Here is a 22,821-nt window from a genome sequence, read left to right as displayed (position 1 = left end):
ATTTCCAGATCTCACTTGAATCCATTCTATCGTTTAAAGCCAGTAACATCTCCTGTAGGGTGTGATGGTTTCTGCTGTGAGGATTTTCCCAGTGAGACTGTATTTCCTGTTGGACAACGTCCAGTGGCTTGTAAATTAAATTCTTGGAGGGTAGTGGGGAAACAAACCCTGCAACCACACTGCTGCTGTCCCAGCCTAATTCAGCACAGGAACAGGAAGCAATCACTACAAGAATAATAATTCTCAATTGCTTTGAAAATAACCCTAAAGTTGCGTTCCAAAATTTTACATGTTTCAGTAGATTACATTGGATTTGTAAATGGTACTTTGTTTTTATTTTAAGTACATAAATGTTTGATACAACGGATTGAAAAATGCTCCACATTCTGCTGTTCCTTTTTCCAGCAGTCATTAGAGGAGCCTCAGCATGCTACTTCCCATCTTTTAGGAACCAATTAACAATTACGTGATTGTAAATAGGTAATTGCTGTATTATCTGGACATAACATCACCACATTAATAATGTAATAATGTAAACCAAAGTAATCCAATAATGGAAACCTTTCTTATGCCATTAGTTCAAATGAGCATTTGTGGATTAAATCAGCAAGTCATGCGCAATTGGCAAGTTAAAGCTTGGATGTGAAGTCACTCATGGCTTCTTACAGCACCAGAAGATGCATTTATTCAGGAATCTGCCCAAGTCTCATCAGTGGTCCTGTCTAATTAAAGGAGGAATTGTATTTCACTGGAGCTAGGCCAAATTCTGAATTTTCAACATCACTGGTAAGGAGTGGGTCTGGGAAGCTGGGGGAGGGACCAGGATGTCTCCTGTCATATTCTAGATGATATTTAACTGATTGTTTTAAAAATGCACTTGTACATTTAAAAATGTAATTTCAGAAAAGTAAACTTCAAAGTTGAAAGATCATTTCAAGGCTAAAAAACTCATTCTGCTTATACAAAAATCAAAGCAAAACATTCTGACTTTAGTTTTATTAATACTTGAATTTTGAGTATCTTCTCAGTGTCTCAGTCTGCAGTTTCTGGTGGATAAAATTTTATCCCCCTGTATTCCCCTTTCCAATTCATCTGCCTTATCTCTAATTAGCTCTGCCCAACAAGACTGCTGTAGTGGTTCTGTTTGAAACTTGCATTTGGCTTCCATGTATTGGATTCTAAGTTTTGCAACATGCCCACTTCCTCTATTTGCCAAGCCAGGAAAACAAAATACTGTCTCTGTACTCACACACACACACAATTTTTCTCAGGACTGGGCCAGGCTGCAAAATTAGGATCTTGGTTTCAAAGACACTCTGCAGGCAAAGCAAGCTCATTTCAGAGAACTAGTTTGCTTTTCTGAAAAAAATAAAAGGGCAGGAACAGATCCCAGTTGGCAAGCTTAGGAACACTTGCAGCAAGGTTTTGGCTCAATCATCCTCAGTTGCACTGACTAAAGAATAAAAGCATGGACTGCTTTTGGTAGGATCAAAGGTGTCAAAAATGGTGTGAGCAGATTTTTATTGTCTTCTCTGAGTTTTGATGGTTTTCTCAGTAAGTCTTGATTTCTTGTTGGACAACTTCCAGCAGTAACTGTAGTTTGTGGGTAAGATAATCTGAAAGGGTGGGAAAAAAAGGAAGGAAGTTTAGTCCAGAAGCAATCCTGAGACATGACTGAAAATCAAGAGCATCAGCACTGATGGCTGGAGCACTTAATGTTGGCAGATCACTGTATCTGTTTCCTTTCTTGCTATGTATTGTCTTCTATTGAGTGGTTAGCGATGCACCTCCATCCAACATCAAATCAAAAGAAAACAAGACTTGGAACAGAAACAACAATTTAAACTCAAACCCAGGCTCTCATTTCTGAAAAACCCCTTGTGCCGCCATGCCTACATCCAAAGGAAGTCTGTACTACACTGCCTGGAGTGGAGATGTACTTCATTTCCACAGCTACACTTGTACCCAAACCATCCTGGCCTCTTCACCAAGCACACAGACCTCTGGCAGTACTCTTCTCCTAGCAGTCCTCTCCCCTGCCTTTCAGCAAGCAAGTTTGTGCATGGGCTTACAGCGTTTGCCTGTAGCCCCTCCATCCTAACTTGTCTTCTTTCTGCTCCATGTCAGACAAATTTCACCCAGAGCTGGGATCCCAAAGATGTGATAAAGTTTAGTAGGTACTAGGGCTGGGGTGGGAAATAGACCCTCTCTGTTCCCCCTGTTGGTAGACCTCAGCCTTGTTTTTGTTAAAACAAATTTGGCTGTGGAGGCTGTGCCTTGGGAAAGACACCAGAGTGATGCCAGCAGTCATGATTTAGGTTTCATGAGGTCTATTGGTCAAGGAGCAATTTGCATCAGAGGTGAGCCCTGGCAACAAACCAGCCCCCTGACCCTTGGGCATGTCTAGGTCCACAATACTGAAAGTGAAATGCATACTTACAAAATAGGTTGCGGCAGCGGTCTGACATCTGCCTGTGAATGATGAGGTAGTAGACTGGAAAACCACTCAAAACTATGGTGCATCCAATGCTGATGTTCACAGGGTCTGAGTAGAAAGACATTGCCACTGTGAAGAGGCAGATGATGGTAAAAGAGACAGGAACAAACAGGGGAACCTGAGGAAAAGAGCACAGGAGACTATCAGGGAAAACTGGTGGCTGTAGCCAATCAGCCTCTGTATGTGCCAGCACACGCTGTATCCATTTCTCTGCCTAAAGAAAAGGAGAATAATCGTAACCTGTCCTGCAGAATGCTTCTGTACTATCAGACTGCAAACAACTGCATCAGCTTCAGAGCCCAGCGTGCCCTGTGAGGTGCATGCCTCCTATATTCATCTGCACCAAAATCTAAACCTCACTTGCAACTGGAAGCCAAGCAGGGGGAGAAGCCACCTACAGCCCACAGCTCTGTGAATGTCCTGCACCTGTGCATGCCCAGGCACACACATACCTATGTGCCCCCTAAGGCAGCCACGGAGGGAATATCTGAAACCAAGAAAGAAGAGACACTTTGAATCAAACTGTTCATTGCTTATAAATCCATGACTCGTGTTGACCTGCCTCCAGCTTGCCTGAGACTTACAGTGACTAAACCAAGACAAACCAGACTCCCTATCTCTGTAGTACCTGCAGCAAAAATTTCAGCTTCAGTGACACCATGGTGAAAATCAAAGCAGCACTCAGCTCTTCAGCCATACCCTAATGGATGAGCCAATTCATCTGGGTTATTTGGAGAGCAAATAGGAAGACTGCAATAAATAATAAAACTGTGAAACACTCCCTCTGTCTTTGGATCCAAACTCTGCCAAGCAATGGCAGATGGAATGAAGGAGCTGCTCTCATATAAGGTGAAAATCTTTACCAGTAATAATGATTGTATTTTAGATACTCAACATGCCAAGTTGGAAGAGTTCTGTTGCTCTAGGTATGGCAGCCATCCAGCCATAAAACTTAGGTACTCTTGTCTTTCCAGCCAGAGCATCCTCTGCCAGCCGCTCCTCCATGCACACGCTCACGCTGCACACATCTGCTTGAGAGGTGTGCGAGCGGACTGCTCCCTCCTCTTTCCCGTGTTTTCTCACCGTTTTTAACTCAGAATGCTACAGAGAAAGCAAGTGCCAATGTTGTGCCACGCTTTGCTGTCCCCGGGCACGGCAGGCGACAGCCGCGGGCGGCCACTAGAGCGCAGCACGGGCCCGCGCCACCTGCGCGCAGCCCTTGCACAGAGCTGACAAAAACCAGAGGAAAGGCGAGGGGAAACCAGCCGAACTGACCAAAGGGCCAGTGTTTCCTTCCCTCGTTTAATCAGCATTTACGAGCCGCTAGAAGTCTGAAAACCAGGGCAAAATCTCAGCATCTGAAACCATCTGCAGTGCCAGCCACTAATAAATCTCCCCTGAGAAGATTGGTTGGAAAGAAAAACTAAACTAAACTTACTCAGTTTGGTTCTGGGGGAGTATGTGAGTGCAGCCAACCAACAAACTGAAAAGCTTCAAGGTCTCTGCTAAATGCGGAGACCGAGAAGAAAAATGACCCCAAACTTTGCAGGAGGATGCACGCAGCTCAGAGAGGACCCCTGGGAGCTGCAGGAAGCATTTCTGTCCCCTGAGCTCCTCACTGCCAGTGCCCACAGCCCCGGAGGTCCTCTCTGTTCCCGGGAGCTGCTGCCAGGGGACACCACGCAGGGGCGACCAGAGTCAGGAGCAAACTGCACCCACCTCAAGCACCGCCCCAACCTAATTAATGCCTCCTGCACATTATCCGGCAGTGGGAAAGGTGCCCAAGCACAGGAAAGCTGCTCCAGCATCCCCTGCTGACATGAGGGGGGATCCCAGCACCCAGAGCAGTGAGAAAGGCCACAAGAGGGGCCCACTGCTTTACATGAGACATGCCAGCAGATGATTCCTCCCAAGTCAGGTTTGCTCCCAGGACCCCTCCATCCATGCTCCTTTTCCTCCAAGCCTGACACCTTCCTGCTTCTCAGCCAGAGCTGAGACTTACCTGCCACTGAAATAACATCCAGGCAAGTAACTTCCTTCTTGTAGGCCACAGGAGATGAGCCAGAGAACTTCTGTCTGTACATCTCCCAGTCCCAAGCCTGAAACTTTGTCCCTTGTACCAAGCAGTATTCTAACAGGTGCATCTGGTGAGCCCATGTAGAACTGGCTTGATAGGATTTATCACATCTGGCTGTTTGGGCACACCAACCAGTGCTGGTCAGGAGCTCCTCACAGACATTACCAAGCATCAGAGACTGAAACCCCTTAGAGCCTAAAGGCAGCCAGGGCCATGTGATGCTGTAATTATGAGCAAATCAAGGAGAGGGATGGCAGGGCTGCAGGTTGCTGGCTGCCAGGTCCGTGCTGTGCATTACCTGGAAGGGGCTGTGCAGCTCCGGGTGACGGCAGCGATGGACGATGAGCCCCAGGGTGGCCAGTCCTATGAAGAGCCATCGGGAAAAGCTGAAGAAGTTCAGTAGGTGGTAGATGTCTCCAATGCACACCATGGCAGTGACCAAAGGGAACTGAGCATTTTGAACATGAAATACAATCATTACAGCCACGGATCACCTCCTCCAAGCCCCCTGCAACTACTTCACAGCCCCAGCATTTTGGAGGTCAGAGAGTTTCACAAAACAGTGACACAGACTGAAGGCAAAAGATGAAAGGCATTGATCTGTAGTGCTACAGAAAAGAGTGATCATTCCAAGATCAGCAGCATCTTTGATGCTTCATGTCCAAGCCAGGGCAATTAAAACATGCATGATCCAAAAGCCTACCCTGCTGGTACACAGGCTATCTACAATGACATCTGCTAAGGTTTTACAAGCTCAGTGAAGCTACAACAGACACTGCACCACAGTTGGGATGGAGCTGGACCATTGCCACAAAAAAACCCTGAACAAACCAAAACACGAGACCAGACCATCTCTACAAATGCTCATTCCCTGCATTTCCACCACACCTGGGAATTTTAAATTTCCAGATAGCCAAAGCCTGGCAGAGCTATTTTCATAGGGCAATATCAAGCAGCACCTGTGGCAGATTGTAGGGACTGTACTTTTAAAAAAGGTGTGTAATGTTATAAGGCAGGGACTTCAAGGTTGTACATTTGGATACCACTGCTGGCTCAAGGGGATTTAATACTTTGCAGCCATTTCCTGTATCCTGCCTTCTTTTTTTTTTCTGGGAGAAATTTAATGTCCCAACACCCTCTAAAACTCCTCAGTTTATCCAGTCCTTGCAAGAAAGCCAGGACAGCAAAAGAACAGAGCGTGTCACACAGAGCCAGATCTCCTTACCATCAACATGACAGCAGGAAGGGGGGTATGCCTTCGAATGTGGATCATGGAGAAGAGAGGAGGCCACTGCCCTTCCCTGGAAGCCACAAACAGAGTCCTAGGAAAAGACAGGGAGCCCTGTACATCAACATTCTACAGCCATATTATAAATGAGATGAGTCACTGGACTGACCTGAGGCATCAAGGCACCCGCTCCCTTCCCCAGCACAAGTCTGCTGCTATTCGAGGCCACAGTTTTGCCTTTAGCTGCACTTTCATAGAAAGTTTGGGTTGGGTTGGAACCCACCCTCCCGCCATGGACAGGGACAGCTTCCACTAGACCAAGTTGCTCAGAGCTCCACTTTCTGGGGCATTTGGAAGAAAACCAAGGCTGAGTTCCCACAGCTCTGCCAAGACCAGTTCAGTGCAGTTCAGAGCCCACCATCAGAGCCAGTGGCAGGGTCTCCTTGGGTGCCTCAGCTGCAGAGACCTTTGGGCAAGTCCAAAGTGGCCATGAATGAACTCAGACTGGAAACAGGAGTAAGAAAGTCTCTTGCCATCAAAAAAGCAATTAATTTTTCCAGTGAAAAGGAAGTGGAGGGATCACAAACTTCAATTTTTTATAAGAGAAACTGGTGAGTTTATGAAAGGGGATTGTCAGTTTTTAAGCCTATATTCTTATATGTACATATATAGAAAAAATAAAGTGCAATCTCCTCAAATGACAGATGATTTCCAATCCTCTGGTCAGCTGTTGGAAAATACAGTTTGTCATACTGCCAAGAGACCAGCTACACACAAGAACAGCTACAAAATGAGAGCAGAGAGTTCCTTGCTTGCATCCCTCCTTTGACTTGTGAGAGAGCAATTAGGGAGAAGACAATCACATCCAATTTTAGAAATTTAATATCCTCAAACAAACCATGCCAGAGCATCAGCTGGGCTGAAGCAGGGCCCCAAGCAGCTGGGGCACAAGTGTACAACTGGTTTTATTGCTGTCTCTGTGGCTTTGCAGGGGTGTGGCTGGCAGGCAGCCAGGGAGGCCCCATCAGTGTTTATATGGGCTTGCTGCAGTGATTATGTTAATGATGCCAGGATGGGGGAGAGAAGGTCAGTGGGGGACACTGAGAACCTCTGTGCCGCCAAGAGACTTCTCATCCTCAAAGAAAACAATTATCTGGAGCAGCTAATGGGAATGATAGTCCACACCTGTATTTAACACAGGACTTCAGAGTAGTGGATCAGATAATTCATTAGCTTTCAGGCTATGAGACATTCCTTTCAGATCAACTCATTTTTCCCTTTGCAATCAAAGCTGTGAAGCAAAACCCACTGCAGAGAGTTTGCTCAGCTCCACAGGACCAGCACAATGTAAGTATCTTGTCCCTAAGGCCTGCCCTCCTCTCCAATTTCAAGGCTCCCATAAGGACACAGTGTGGCAGACAGTGAAGCTGGCAAGTTTATTTTTCCATAGGACAAAGCTTTTCTTATTGCTATAACAAGACTTCTTGAACCTTGACTATTGCTTTAGGAATAGCCCATCCCAATGACATTTCACTGACTTCAAAGCAAAGTTCTCAAGGGAGAGTTTGCCTAGAGAGCCTCCCAACAGAGGGACCCCATGCCCTCCAGCAGCACAGCTGGGTGAACCCAGTGGAAGAAGACTCAGTCTCACTGAGCAGCCGCCAACATCAACAAAGCCTTTAGTTCACCAGAAACACTGAAATTTCACTTTAAACTGGAGATTTAAACTAAAGGGTAAGGGAGAAGATAAAAATCTTTGTTTGTGACCAGTCCTGGGTACCAAAGTCTGGATCTGGTCAGAAATAGAAAAAGTAGACTCCTAGCCAAAAGGGACCATCCTGTAGCTGACAACCTGGGAGTCAAAAGCCTTATTTTTCCCACAAGAGTGGCTAAAATGCCACTGTGTGGATGGGTAGTTGCACAGGTTGGTCATGCTTCCCTCTGATTCAATGAGCCAAAATCATAATAGACCCTTAGGGATGTGACCTTGAAAAGGTGAAGATCCCTCCATTCATGGTTCCAAAGCAGGACAGTGCGACAAGGACAGGGACCACGGAGATCAGGCTTTTGAAGGCTCGCTGCACAAAGCTCTGGAGGAAGAGCAAACATAACTTTAGGGAGCACGTGGTGATCTCTAGGTGACATCAGGGGCAAAAAAGAAAACTTCTTCCATTGAAGGAGTATAGTAGTCATAAATCTCACCTTTTCTACTGTCATCTCCAGGTTACTTTTCATTATCTTTTAGGCACCACAACAAGAAGAATTTACTGTTGCCCAGTATTCCAGAGAAATTACAAAGCAATAAAGCATTTTATAGGAAAACCATCTCTGAAAGACTTGCCATGACCACAGCACAAGCTGGCCACACTGCGGATATAACAATAGCAATGACAACTGACCACAGCCACAGCAGGAGAAGCCAGAACATCTTCTGTTCCCAGGACTGTGTAATAGGAGACGTTGGTGAGCATGTATCCCACAATTACTGTGATCACAGACACGATGACAGCCAGGGGGATATTTCTGCAAGGAAGGGGAACACACACACACAAAGAGCAAGCTGCTATCCCTTGTTATGCACGGCATTACTGCAGATTTTATCTGGCTGTACAATTGATTGCAGTCAGGTGAACCCACAAAGCTATTCCTCCTGCGCTGCACTTGGGAAAGGTGTGGGAGCCCCGAGGCCGGTACCCAGGGCAGCTTCCTGCCAGCCTTACCGTTCAGGTTTGACCAACTCTTCGCGCACAAAGCCGGTCTGAAACCTGCACGATGGGAAGAGACGGGGTGAGAGTCAGTCATGCTGAGGGCACCCGTGTGCCGCCCGGGAAGGGCCCTCCCCTCGCACCTACCAGCCGGAATATGCGAACATGCCTGCATAGAAAGCCAGGGGGAGCTTATCCAGAACCAGCGACTGCCTGTCAAAAGCATGCTGGAAGTTCTCCGTGTGGCCTGCAGAGGAGATAAACAACGGAGACAGAGCAGGAGAACATCAGAGACAGGCTTCCTTCCATGTAGAATAACATCCCTTGTACCTCTTGCCCAGGCCTGGGAAGAGTGTTTGTGATTTCCTGGAGAAGGGTATTCAAATTCATTTAATTGCTTTAACTCCAGGGTTGTTGCTGATATGTTTACTTTCCTACAGTGATATTAAAAACCAAAAAAAATCTATCCCTTGTCCAGCTAGGGTAGGCATTTCAGGAAGGGCAACAACAATAGCTAGTTGTTTCCAACAGACCCTGATGTGGGAACAGGAGATCATGGAGACGAGCAGATCCATGTTGTCCTCTCCCTCCTTCAGGCCCAAAATTAAGTTGTTGGGTTGACCCCCATGTTCAGTCCCCAGCCCCCTCAGCAGCTGGAGACACAGTCCCCTTTGATGTGGTGCAGCCAGCGAGGCAGCAAACTCAGCTCTCGCTGTGCTCCCTCCTGCTCCTGCTGCTGGAGCACTGACCCCAGCCCTGCGCTGGCCAGAGCATGGGAACCAGCTGCAGGAGGGGGTGGGAGCAACACCTGCCAGCCTGACCCACCACCACTCACCCACAGGAAAGGGCAGAGTGCAAGGCAAATAACATGTCCAAAGTAGAGGTGTCTCAAAGTAGAGATATTTACCAACTCCCCTAATTTTCCTTCAAGTTCTCTGCTTGAAACAACAAAACAAAACTTAACAAAAAAAAAAAAAAATCAAAGTCAGGATTTTCTCTAAATCAAAACAAAAAGATTTAGGGAAGAGAGCCGTTCTGAATTGGCCTCTCATTCAAACACAGTCAGAAAGGATTGCATTCCCAATATTTTCAAATCCAGGTAACCCAAGGTTTGGTACCACATCTATGTTCAATTTTCCATAATAAACTCTCTTCAAAAGGTGAGAAGCTTTCCTAGCTGGGATTTACCAGGCAAGGTGTGAGATGGCATGGAGCATGTGGAGAAAGTCAGGCCACTACTGTGGAGGTGCTTCTGCAAGAAGTTCAGTGACAAGATTTGGGCACATGGGCTTGAAACGCCGGCCCAGCAAATCTCTAATATAAGCCTGAGCCAAAGAGCAGGTAATGGCAAAGGAAAGGACAGAAGTGCAATCTAAACAAAGAAGCACAAGGCAAAGCAATCAGGCAAAATTATGTAAAAGCACAAAACTGATTTTTAAGCAGCAAAAAAAAGAAAAAATTAAGTCAATTTGAAAATAGGTTTGAAGAAAACTAACCCAAAATATAGGAGTGGGTCTATTGGGGTATTTTTTTTATGTTCCAAAATGATGGCTGGTAAGTGATAGTGCATGAAAAGGATTTATTGCCTGCAATGCATTAATGAGCAATTTACAGTCCCCCGTGAGTCACATTAAATACAACCTGTCATACTGGAGCCTCTTGGTGAATTCTCCCTCCAGATGTCACCTGCATTTATCCTCCCCACCAGAGGACGGGTGCCAGGGCTCCAGATTGTCATTTGAAGGCATTCCTAACAATAATGGCTGGGGATCCCTAGCTGCAGGGCAGTCCTTTAGTTCAGAAGCCAGCCCAAGGGAAGCTCTGCATGTTCAAAGGAGCCAGCTCCAGACATCAGAAAGAAACATGAACACAGAGCCCATTGCCTGTGGTGTTTTCTCTGCAGAAGAAGGTAACAGCATGAAGAGGGAGCAGGCTTCATCCCTTGAGTGGGAATGCCTTGGGCTTTTCTATAAACTGAGGCTTGGATTAAAGCCAGTACTCTTGTATGGTTCACAGAAGATCCTACTGGTAGGGTTTATCTCCCCCACTCTGCATACGGGCATGAAATCCTGTACCAAGTTCATTGTAAATTCACTGAATTACCACCAATCTCAATCTGGAGGTAAAAAACATTAGCTTGTGCCACAGAAGGGTTAGAGATGCCATTACCAGGGCTCAGCTAAGGGCTGTAACTCATTACACAGCTGTGATTGGCACAGGGGATGCTGTCATATATCCTAAATGTCCATCGAATATGTGCTGCTTTGGAAAGATTTTGAGCTACACTGGAAATAGGCAAGTCTGACTCCAGAGGAAGGTTAGGGTGACCTGGGTAGGTTCACACATCCTCTGGCACTAAGACCCACTAAATTTTGGAGAAAGTACCCCGCAGCCAGGTGCACCAGCCCAGTGCAATGATGCAGCTTGTGCCAGCTGTGCCGGTCTCAGCTCCCAGCTAATTCACATCTGGCACATGGACAGAGAGAGCTCCTGCCAGCTGAGTGAGCACCACACTTGTCACTGATAAAAGCCATGACAGGGGTCACATGGAGCACCCTCCTCAGCCATAGGAGCAGCAGCACCTACCCTGGGCCAGCAGCATCATCCCTGGCACGATGATGAGCGCAAGGGCCAGGAGTTTGACGACGGAGAGAGCCATCTGCAGCCGCGCACTCCAGGTGACGCTCCAGGAATTGAGGGTCAGGACCGTGTCTGGAGAGGAAACAACACTGCTACAGCTGCAGCCTGGGCTCAATACACACAGGAGAAAATACAGCAGCTCTCCCTGCCCTGGGGATGCTGGGGGAAGGCTGCATCTTTATGCCTTAGAGAGGATGCCTGGGATGAGAGATGCCAGGAAACATTGGTCCAGTATACAGTGTTTAAAGAGGGAGCTGACTTACACTCCTAAAAGGGAGCAGGAACCTGGTTCCTGCTGGGTGATCCACACCTGCCTGGGGGAAAGGTGTGGGACATCTCAGCAGCCCACTTCACAGCATTCCCTGTGCCAGTCCACACCAGTCTGGAGCAGGCAGGACAGCTTCACGGGCGGGATGCACCAGGAGAGGAGTCCAAAACCTCGAGCCTTACACCCACAGCTCATGTGGCTTTTGCACAATTACACATGGAGAGTTTCTTCTCCCACACCTGGCAAAATCCCCCTACCTAGGGCTCCAGCTGGCCAACAGGGAGGCCCATTCCACTTCCTAGAGAATATAGTGGCCCAACACCATCACCTTGAATTGGAACATTTTACTTAGCTGAGGTGATAATACAGCTGTCTTATCCCACAGCTATCAAGGAAATAACACCCCAAGTGCTCCTAGTCTAGGGCAGGGAGGCCAGGATGGACAATCCCATAAATGTTGGTACTTACAGTAGCCCAGGAGAGACACGAGCTTCACTGCAGGGACAGGGGCAGCACAGGGGGCAAAGAACGGCTCCAGCATGTAGCGCCCAAATGCCAGGGAAACCACAGCACTGTTGGCAGGCCTGGAGTGGGGAGTGTGGGGGGAACCAAGCACAAACTGCTCTGAGCATGGCTGAAAAATGGCAGGAGGTAAAACTGCACAAAACTTGGGAAGGGGAGCAAGTTTCCCCATCTGGCTTAATCCTATCACCCATGCAGATGGTGAATCCCCATCGAGTTTCTCTCATGGGTTTTTCTCAGTAAATGGGTTAAAAACCACATGCTGCAAAATGATTAATTTCCAACTTGAAAGCAAAAGTTGAGATTAATCATACTGAGCAATGCAAGTGTAGTTCATATGTTCTGCCTCATCTAAGCTTACATGAAGGATACAGGTTATTGAGAGGTGAGGACTTGCTTTTTAATGTTAAAAAAGGAAGTAGTTCACAATGTTATAAATTATTTAGCTTGGGGCTAAGCCAGGAAGTTGTCTCCACTTTCTGAATCTGAAGAAACCAAAAAAGTTTCACACTGAAAACATAAGATCTGAAATAAATCTGGCATTTATTGCCAGTCTCTGAAATATACCTCAGCTCTTGGGGGATAGGAACTGCCAGGGCAGAAGAGAAATATTCTTCAAGTACAGAACACATTCAACATTTGTAACTATTTCCACATTGTGTCATCTTCCTTTTATCACTGAAAAATCTTGAAAAATCATTCAACTCTTTCCTTTACAAACTGCCTGGACTGTTACCTGGGGCCATAACTTTTGGTATTTTAAATTATCACTGCATCCAGGAAGAGGCAAGCAAATCAAATCTCTTACCTGATAGCAAAAAACTCTGCCCACAGGAATAAGAAGCTTGGCAGAGGCCCTAGTGTCTCCAAAATGTAGATATAATGTCCTCCAGACTTGGTGATTCTTGTTCCAAGCTCTGCATAACACAAGGCACCTGGAAAAGTTCAGGTAGAAATGTACCAAGTAAATAAATCCAGGGATTTTTTTCCCTTTCTGTGTGATTTTTCAGTGATTGAACAAATAATTTTAAATAAGTAGTGAATGAGAGGAAGAAAAATAGGTTTAACAGAACCACTTTTCTCTATTTTTGTGCGCTACTGTGGTTTGAAGTAAGTTCTGAAGTTATTGGCTTACCTGTCAGGTGGAAAGAAATTCTCTATTTTGTGGTTAATGCTCCAACATTTCCATGGAAGCTCTGAAGAAAGGTGTGTGATAGAAATGCTGCACAGAGCTACAAGAGGTTTCCTTTGAAAGGTACCCTGGATTCTCACTTCTCCTCACTGTTAGACTGATGAAATGGTGCTCACAAAGCAACTACAGCAGCTCAGCCACAAGCCATGGTTGAACTGGTCATTTCCAGACTGTTTTTGATCCCAGGCCACATTCTTGTGTCCTTATCTTGCATCTCCACATAAATCCCTTCCCTCCTTTGAAGCCGGTGGTGACATGGCCATGCCTCCAAGTCCCATGGCAATCATGCCATATTCAGGTCATACAGGATGGTGACAACCTCAATGTTTCCTGCCTCCCTGTTGGAACATTTGTGCAGAACTCCTGCTCAAAGCATCAAATATAGGCAGAGAGCTCATCTGGTTTATTCCAGTTTATTCCAATGCTTCCACAAGCATTTAAGCATTCAAGTATTCATGCATATAAGTATGTTGCTGAACTCATGGGATGGGACTTTATATATACCCCACTTGAAAGGGAAAAGAAAAGCACAAAAGAAATCAGATCTTTTAAATATACTGCAAAATGTGTCAGAGAAATGATCAGGGGAGGTCATCAAGCTGATAAAAGAGAAGAACAAACTGACAAATCCAGCTACAAAACGCAATCACTTGGTAAAGAGGCTCCCAAGGCCCTTCCAGGAGAATCTATCAAAGGATGCTGTACAGAGAAAAACCTTTACAAGTGCAGAGCTTGGCTATGTGATTACACATACATTACACACACATTCTCATTTACTGCTCTTCTTGGTTAAAAGAAACACCATGTCCACAATATACTGTCAGCTTTTCTTTAAGCAGAAGTGTATAATTCACCAAACAGCCACTCACAGTTGCAATGTGAAATATTGGTACACATATGCTAAGAGCAAGAACAACTTGTTGCCCTATTAACAATTGAATGTCTCAATTTCTAAACTTGCATGTACGTGCCAGTGTCAAAGTGAGTGACACTCACTTTGCTTTTTATTTTTTTCCACATGAAGTATATCTCCTTTCTTATTTTTTTCTTCTGGTGGATTTTTTTTTTTTTTTACAAATTACATCAGAAGAAGAATGTTAAAGTCACCCACTATAATAAGCATTCAATTTCTCTCCTGGGCTGGGAGAACTTGCAGTTGTCCTAATAGCACCTTTAGAGAGTTTCTGAGATGGTGATTTTTACAGTTAATGAAAGAAACTAAAAGCCACATGTTTTATCCACTGTAACTTAGAAGAGCAACATTATTTCAAAAGAACCAGAATGAAGTTGTCATCAAAAAGATCACCTCTATGAGAAAAGACTGGTAGTAAATGACAGAAATGAAGCCAATAGTAACACACAGAAAGTGGGGCAGCATCAGATATCTCCACACCATCTTTTACAGACACCCAGCACCCCCCCTGGGCTGGTGCATCCCTGCAGCTCCCCAGGCACTCTGCTCCAGCCATTCTCCCTGACAGAAAGGGGTCCCCCCATGGGGCACATTGGGACTCTCCCTTCCTCCTCTCTTCACAGTGAAAAGCACAGCACAGCCCTCAGGTTCCCTTTCAGGTTCCTCCATCTCCTTTCTGCCTTACAGAAGGAGTCCCCTCATTCTCTCCCAGCTTTCCTGGCACAGACCATGCAGTCTCCACTCACAGTCACTGTCCTTCCCCTGCCCTGGACTTGTACATGAATTGATATTACAGACCATAAGTGCTACAACTTTGTCCATTACCCCAGGGAAATAATTTGAACTAAAAACTCCTAGTGACCATCCCCTGACTTCTAAATCTTCGTTACAGCAGGAACTAGGAATTTTGGGTTTATTCATCTCCCAACTTTTTAAACATAAAAACATGCAGGCTCCCCTCACCTCCCAGGTGCTTCAGCAAGGGCTCCAAAGCTCAGCACTCACCAAACATGGAGAGGAGCCCACAGGAAAACCAGACAAGCAGGGAGAAGCCCACGCTGCCGGAGTTTTTCAGGACTCCCTTGGGGGAGATGAAGATGCCACTGCCAACCATGCTGCCGATGAGCAGTGAGAACGCCCGCAGCAAAGTGATCTTCTTCCTCAGGAAGACAGCCTCTTCTTTCTTGTCTTTCCCCATGGCTTTCTTCTAATCACAGGGGAAGGTCACACATTCAGGAGCTACAGTCTCCCAAGTGTCCTCAAGGTTCACCTGTAAGACAAGGAGTTAGGGATTCAAGGATCTTCTTTTTGGGACAATTTTTTTTTTTCAGTAACTGGACAGGAGCTGTTGAATCTGTTCTCCTCAGCTGCAGGAAGTACCAGCCAAACCACAGGTGAGCAGAACACCCTTGGTATCATCTATCTCATCAGTACAGCTCCCAAGAGACACTTCAAGTGTTTTCTGCTTCTTCTTCCAGGCAGCACAGAGTGTTACATGTTGCATGCCAGCCACACCTCAGGATGATGCCCAAATTTGACTTTGAGTAACGTCAGATTGCCCAGACTGGAACTGGCCAGTTTGGGATTAATTTAATGGGATCTAATAGGGGGATGCATTGATTTCAGCTCGCTTGCAGAAAAGAGATTTAAAGTTGCCAACCTAAGCATCAATACCTTGAGAATCTCCGAGATGAGAAAAACATTAAGCTGCATTAGTTGGTGCACAGAGAGGATTTAAACTTTTTTAACTTCCTATCCACCCTGGCTGAATGAACTAGCCCTGATTTCTCACTAGAGCTCCATTTAATCAGTGTTTCTTAATATAGTGTCAAGCTTTTTTGCTTTCAAAGTACTGCAGAGTCAGGAATAAATACTGTTTACAGTTGTAAGACAGAGCTTAGTCATTACTAACAGACGTGCCATTTCTTCTATTAATATAAAAAATTTCTTGGTAATAACAGCAGCAGTGAAGTTTTTCCTAGAAAAGAAGGAACTTCAGACACTTCAGGGATCACAAGTTGTTCCAGATTTTTAGTTCTCACAAACTGCAGCAACCTCCCACGTCCCCTCCTCATCTCTCCTGTCTCTCTCTATCACCCCTAAATTGGCAGCTTCACCAAGAAACTCACCTTCTGCTTAGGTAGGTAAGATGAATTCAGGTCAGTTACTACAGCCTAATTTGCTGTAGCAAACCTAGTTGTAGTTTTCCTAATAGCAAGGTAGATGTTTTACACTAGTAATTATCCCTGGAAGAGCAGGCAAGACAAGACTGGAGTGGATAATTTGGCTCTTGTCCAGCCTCCTGCCACACATCCCCAACAATGCTCATGCACTCAGTTTCAGTGCTTTTCTTTTCATTATTCTAACACAGCAAATTGCTTTATGGTGAATATTTGCCCCAGCCCCATGGTTGTATATTATTGCAAAGTTAAACTTTACATGAGACCCTATTTTGTGGGTTTCTTGAATAATTTAGTAATTGCAGTGGTGTGTCCACAAGGAGACAGTGGTCACCTCTAGGAGCAGACCTAAGCAGACACAAATTGCTTCCTTGGTAGAGAGATAAAAATGTTCCCCTAACTTTGAGGGGACAACTCTTGCCACCACTCACCCATGATACTTCTTTGCCTGCCCTGGGTAAACTCAGTGTAACCAAGGTCTTTTCTCCCCCCTCCCCAGCTCTTTTCCCACCTGGAAGCTGGTGGGAGGAAGCAGGGTTATCACTTTCTCTGCACACATATGACAAGCACATGCAGAAAGCCCTTTCTCCTGCCAGCAGCATGAGCTGGTTCCTCTGAGATTGTGCCAAGCCTGCACAAGCATCTTCTCAATCAAACCAGACAAGTTTAGTTACTAAACCTCTAATGAGTCCCATAGGGCTCTTTAAGGCTCAGATGGGTCACATCAGCCTCGTCTGGTCCCACAGAGCTGCTCCTCAGAGTCCCAAAACCTCACAGGGCTGCTGGAGACAGTGGCTCTGGAAGAGCAGGGATAGACCCCAGGGATCCTCCCAGCCCCTCAGCTGCAGTTCCCTCAGACACCAATTAATTACCTTAGTGTGAAATACCAATATTGTCTGGTATTTCTCAGCTGAAGTGAAACCCACACAGCATTCATTTGCAGGGCTGAAACACACAGCCTCACCAAACTGGAACTGAACTGAAGAGAGATGCTGTGCAGAGCTACGTCTAAAGCACCGTTTGGAGAGAATTAAAAGTGCACTTATCTGTTTGGCTGGGTTTTAAACAAAGCAGGTGCATTTACAATCCATCAGACTCCCATTTCTTGCTGGGATCCTGAAGCCACAGAAGACAGCGTCCCTTTGCAGGCTCTGAAATTACACAGAGAGAGCAGGCGAGGAACAAAAAAAAAAAAAAAAAAAAAAAAAAGAGATCAAATCAAATTTACAGACCAGGTTAATGATCCAAAGTAAACACCAAACTGTACTTCTGTCCCCATGCCTTTTTTTTGTTTATTATTATTTTTTATTTTAATACTACTGCCATGCAAAAGTACGCGGAGATAAAACAATCCAGTCCAGTAAATTTGAGAAACATGAAGTGTATCAGTACTTGTTCCAGAAGGGGTTGAAGGAGGAGGGAAAAAGGTGGAAAAGGGAAAAAATGTAAAGAGTAACAGAAAGCTATTGAATAGAACTTCAAAGAGTCACCTAGCAGAGCCCACAGCCCAGAGAGACCATTCCTGCCTGCTCTGCTTTCCAGCTACATTCCAGCACCAGGCACATTAAAATTCAGGGATGTTAATCCTTGTGGCAATGCTTAAGAATATTCACAATGTGCTTAGTGCAAAGGAAAGAGGCAAAGCTGCTTTTTGTTCACCCCTCTGACTTAAAGGACAGGCTCACACCCTTCTCTCCCAAAAGGCAGCACCTTTACACGGGAGAGATCATCAGTCACCAGGGCTGCAGAAAAAAACCACTTTAAGCTATTGCACAACCTTTCACATATACTGGATCTTTCCTTCCTTGTTCTTCATTTACACTGATTTTAATGTTAGTTTGGGGGTTTTTCAGCTGTTAATCTTACCTCACAAGCGCTGGAGCATGGACGGAGAAGGTGGAGACAAGCATAAAGGGAGAACCATGCCTGTTACTTGTAGTCGTGTCTGGAAGCCCCAGCCAAGAGCAGGACCCACTGTGCTCAGCACAGAGGCAGAGGGGATATTGCTCTGATGAAAAGCTAGTGAGATAAACAAGCAAGCTGGAAAAGGAGAGGAGAGAGACAGCATCACTCTCAGCTGGGAGCTGAGACCTAGAACAACGAGTGACCTTTCTCTTCCTATCACGCAGGGAGCGAGTGGCATCCCTGGGAAAAGAGACTACACCTCCAGAGTCCCACTTCTATGACCTACCCCCTAAACAGCACCCCAGCTACTAGGGAATCTTCCTAAATATTTACAGCTGTATTTTCTTTGCATCCTCAATCAATGTCACATTGCCAAGAACAGGTTAACCCCTTCCTTTTTATACTGCAAAAGATGCAGGTGTCAAACTTTTCCTCGCAGTCTCGCTATTTTTTTCTTTTTGGTGCCAAAAATGTCACTCCAATTCAATGTCTGCCACAAGGCACAGAATCTAACTAAATAAAATCAGCAGTGAATGGGAGCTTTTTTATTCATGCATGAAAGTAACATAAATAACCTTTAATGAGGCTGGTGGTGGTCTGTTCTGGGAACTCAATCAGAAAATCTATTTAGGAGACCTGAGAGATGTTTGTTTATAGACCAAAATGAACACAAGAAACAGGCTGAAAGGACAAGACATGCAGCTCAACTTCTTTTCAGCATTCTACAGCTGGTTTGCCACCCTGGATAAGAAACCAAAAGGGACAGTAGTTAATAAATCAGTCTCAGGCTTGCAGCCCCAGATGTAGTAATAAATCCATGCAATTGCCTTAGGTGTAAATGTAAAAATAATTTCCATTGGCTTCTCTTTCTACAGAGTTTCACAAATATCATCTTGGGAACTGTCTATCAAAACACTACTATTTCCTAACACTTCTGTCTAAATGAAAATTTTTTTTTGCCTTTACAGCAAAATTGCTTTTGGCTCAGGTCACAGAATTTCTGTCATCTCATTTAGGCATTTCCAGTTGTCCTTCCAACAGGGGCGATTTTTCTGGAAAACAGGCTGATGGTATGGTGAGTCTGGACTGCTTGATGATATGAGGATCACCTTTTAATTGAGAACTTAAAAGTGTGGAATCCACACTTTGGCTAAAAATTGGACTAAACCAAGACCAAGATTTTCAAGCAGATAAATTCCTGTTGGCTTGAGAGTTCCTTGCTACCAGGATTTATATTCTGCACCAAGTTTAAAATTCTTCATTATGACCAGTCTGTCAAAGCAGACAAATGGAGATGTTTTATAACCATGGTGCTGACTGATTTCCAGGATGCATGGATCATACACCATCATCTCACTTTTCTATGCATCCATAACTCTCCATTCAGCTGCCACAAGGAACTTGTACTTCTGTGTATCCAGAATTGATTTGCCATTAATGTTGTTGTGCAGGAGCATTGGCCCTTTCATAAGTATTTCTTCCTCACATGTTGCCAGTGACATGCAAAACACAAATCTGGAGACATGCACACCTGGTTAAAGAAGACCCCAGTCTATGTCAGGAAGGTGCACCAGCATTCCTGTAAGACGAACTAACATGATTCCTCTTTCTTGCAAGCAGGAGCTGAGAATAACCAAGGCACTTTCCTCCCAGCCCATCAGATCCAAAGGAGCAACAACACCCAGAGTACCAGGCACTGGAGCACATGAATCCTAGGAAAAGAAAGAAACAAAACACTTAACAAGAGACTGTCTCACATAGTTATGTTTCCTGAGGCCAGCATCTTGGCTCTACATTATCTCTAGTGGGGCACAGTGCAGGGAAGTGTCCTCAGAGCTTTGTTCTTTTGTGGACAGTCCTCCAAGTAGCAAGCTGTTTTCACTCTCCAGATCAGACCTCCTCCCTGGAACAAGACAATTTGTCCTATTCAAAACTGTTTTCTTAGCTGCGTAAGACAGAACACAAACAAAAATAAATCTAAACGTTTCTAGCAGAAGACACCCAACAGAGAAGTCTAATGTTGTAGCAAAGTACAGCCAAACTTTCCCCAAATGAGAATTCTTCTCATGCACTTTAAATTAAAAAAAAAAAAAATCCAGAGAGAAATATCCCTCCTCATTCCAATGGTTTGTGGCACTGCATCAGTGCTGAGGTCTGGGGTTTGTCTGCCTTTGATCTGAGATTGGGCAGTGCCAATGCTCAACAGCTCTGCTCCTGCAGGTGAAATTCCTCCATGAACCACGCCTTTGAGGGCTATAAAGGACACTGCTTCCCAGCCACTGCTTGGTGACTTACGAAAAAACAAGTTTGAGAGACTCAGGCTGCTTCATGGGAGCTGCTACTCATCCACAGGACTGCTGTGGTGGGCTCTTCATCAAGGCCAACATTCCCATCAGCAATAGGCCAACGGCACCATCATCCAGAGCCAGGCAGTGCTCTGGAGCTGCACACTGATCCCTAAGCCTCTCCATACACATTCTGCAAGAACAAGACACATTTCCTGGATGGGGGAAAATGCCAAAATGGCCACACTCATCACCAGCTTTCCTTACCAAGAGGTAATTTCTCACTAATATCAGCAATCTTATCCTGCTACAGGTCTCTCCTGGTGAAACTCCTGCTGGAGTCAGAAGAAACCCTCTGCTGCTTTTGCTGTTGTCAGATGGTGGGCCCCACCAATAGGGGTTCCTGATCTACCCTGCTTTAACCATCTGGAATGGAATCCTTTGAGAGCTGACTGAAGTAATAAAATTCCTCTTTCTGTATTGGTTCATATATTACATTAGTTTTCCCCTCAATCTCACTACAGTGCTGATGATTTATCACCTCAGGCCTCCAGTTCCCCTCAGACTCGACCTCAGAGCCTGAGTTTGCTCCTTCTCTTTCCACCTTCAAGGAATTCAAAATGAAATTTAAACATTAAAAAACAAAAACCCTTTGCACCTGCATTAGTCACTAATTCTGGTTGCTACACAGTCTAATCCACAGTTAAACTTCAGTGTTTTATGCTAAATCACCCACTCTGGCACCTGACCCACACACAGCCCAACCTCTGCCTTGAACATACCCCAGGGTGGGGGGAGTCTCTCCTTTTGGCCTTTCTGCTCAGCTGTTACTCATTTAATAAAATATAAGCCAAATATACAATTATGCTGGAAGGAACATGTTTCCTTGTTAGGCCTTTTTGGCTCTTATCCAGCAATTTGCAGGCAATGGGGATTTATATTTTACTACACAACATTTCAGATTAATTCCTTACCATTTTCCAGGCCCCTGATGGAAGGAAGGGGAACAAGAAGGGTTTTCTCTGACCCCAACCTCACCCCCCATGGGACAGCACAGGAACACACGTCCTGGTCTGTCCTGGCTAACAGGGAGCAGTGACTTGTAAAGACAGCATGTGTCTTTTTATATAACATGGCACCATATCATCTCAGGCAGTGCAGCCCCTGCCAGCTCCCCAGAGCCACAGGGATGGCACCAGAAACTAATCAAACACCTAACTCCTATTTTTTTCAGGTAACACACAGGCCAACCCCCATTTTCACTTGTATTTAGTGAGAATCGGATTCTAGGAACAAGCATGTCAACAAAACCAGATCAACATGCTCACTGGGGAGGTTAAGTCAACACAAGGGCATGTTTATTCAATTTTAATGTAAGGACAGTCATGGAGGTATCTGCTGGGAAGGATCTCTGGGTGCCTCTGGCCCTGTCCCCCATAAGAAGCAGGATTGTTGCCAACACTTGCTCAGATCATCCCTTGCTTTGTCTATCAAGGCTTAAACCCCCTCCAGAGTCCCTGACCTCTCTTGGTAACCTGTTCCAGTGCTGCACGACCATCCTGTGGAGAAGCTTCTCCCAAAGGCCACTCAGAACATCCCAAGCACTGCTTGTGGCTGTTCCCCACAGCCATGTCCCTCCAGAGGCCTCCAGGAGCTCCCCTCAGAGATCAGCTCATGGCAGCCTTTGCTGATGGTCCTTGCCAGCCCTCCCTCTCCAGCAGCCAGGGCTCCACCAGCCCCCAGAGATTCACTTCTCTTTGTGTTTCCCTGAAGCCTGTGGACTCAACATAGCTGCAAGTTGTGATTGCTTAAGTACAGAGAGCTGCAGGAAATGAAAGGCACCAAATGGATGTTCCCCCCCAATCTAGAGGCTCCAGCTTGCCTCTGATGTCCCCTGAGCCAGGGGACTGAAATAAACTTCAGCCTTGGAAACTCTATTTTTGGTGCTTTCCCCCCCCCCTCCCTCTCCTTTTTCCATCCTGGACTTTGAACCTCCCTAGATCTTGTTGGCTGATTGCATCATTCCTGGCAGGTAAGGTCAGCATGAATGGAAGGAAGTACAAACAGCCTTCACACAGCACCAGCAGCAGGGAGAGCCTGCAGCCAGCAGAGGTTATGGACCCAGTCAGCTCTAATAAAGACCTGCATCAGTGGAGGGGCAGGAACTACACCAGGATTGTTCATGTTGAAACAGAGGTCACTCCATCTCTTGCTTCAGAGGCAAATCTGAGCCCTGTGGGATGTCTCAGGAGGAGATTTCCTTTGCACATAGCACTGAGCCAGGGCAGCCCAGCAAGGCTCCACTGCAGGCTGCACAAAGGAAGAAATACCACGTGCTTTCTTTCCCTTGTAGCTCAGCACAGATGCAGAATACACATGGAGAGGAAGGCAGGACTTTCCCTCACAGGA

The 22,821-nt window shown here is 45.6% G+C and overlaps 1 protein-coding gene across 5 annotated transcripts; it reads right to left on the bottom strand.

Moving 5' to 3' along the window:
• Positions 1-312: 312 nt before the first annotated feature.
• LOC134417196 (cystine/glutamate transporter-like) lies at positions 313-19,937 on the bottom strand. 5 transcript variants are annotated; one of them, XM_063154140.1, is made up of 16 exons: positions 19,659-19,937; positions 18,703-18,868; positions 18,089-18,262; positions 17,095-17,373; positions 15,048-15,312; positions 12,746-12,872; positions 11,884-11,999; positions 11,094-11,219; positions 8,655-8,754; positions 8,523-8,567; positions 8,202-8,325; positions 7,789-7,892; positions 5,800-5,896; positions 4,873-5,022; positions 2,441-2,615; positions 313-1,616 (listed from the first exon to the last, which is right to left on the bottom strand). In XM_063154140.1, exons 5-16 carry the CDS (start codon positions 15,238-15,240, stop codon positions 1,552-1,554), a joined length of 1,422 nt encoding a protein of 473 aa, XP_063010210.1. In that variant the 5' UTR covers positions 15,241-15,312; positions 17,095-17,373; positions 18,089-18,262; positions 18,703-18,868; positions 19,659-19,937; the 3' UTR covers positions 313-1,551. The 5 variants fall into 5 exon arrangements, with proteins under 5 accessions (XP_063010210.1, XP_063010211.1, XP_063010207.1 ...); XM_063154141.1 differs by having other exon boundaries at positions 15,048-15,314; positions 17,269-17,373; XM_063154137.1 differs by having other exon boundaries at positions 15,048-17,373.
• Positions 19,938-22,821: the final 2,884 nt, after the last annotated feature.

This window comes from Melospiza melodia, chromosome 4, assembly GCF_035770615.1.
Source record: "Melospiza melodia melodia isolate bMelMel2 chromosome 4, bMelMel2.pri, whole genome shotgun sequence".
NCBI classification, from domain to species: domain Eukaryota; kingdom Metazoa; phylum Chordata; class Aves; order Passeriformes; family Passerellidae; genus Melospiza; species Melospiza melodia.
This window is presented reverse-complemented; position numbering and strand designations above follow the sequence as displayed.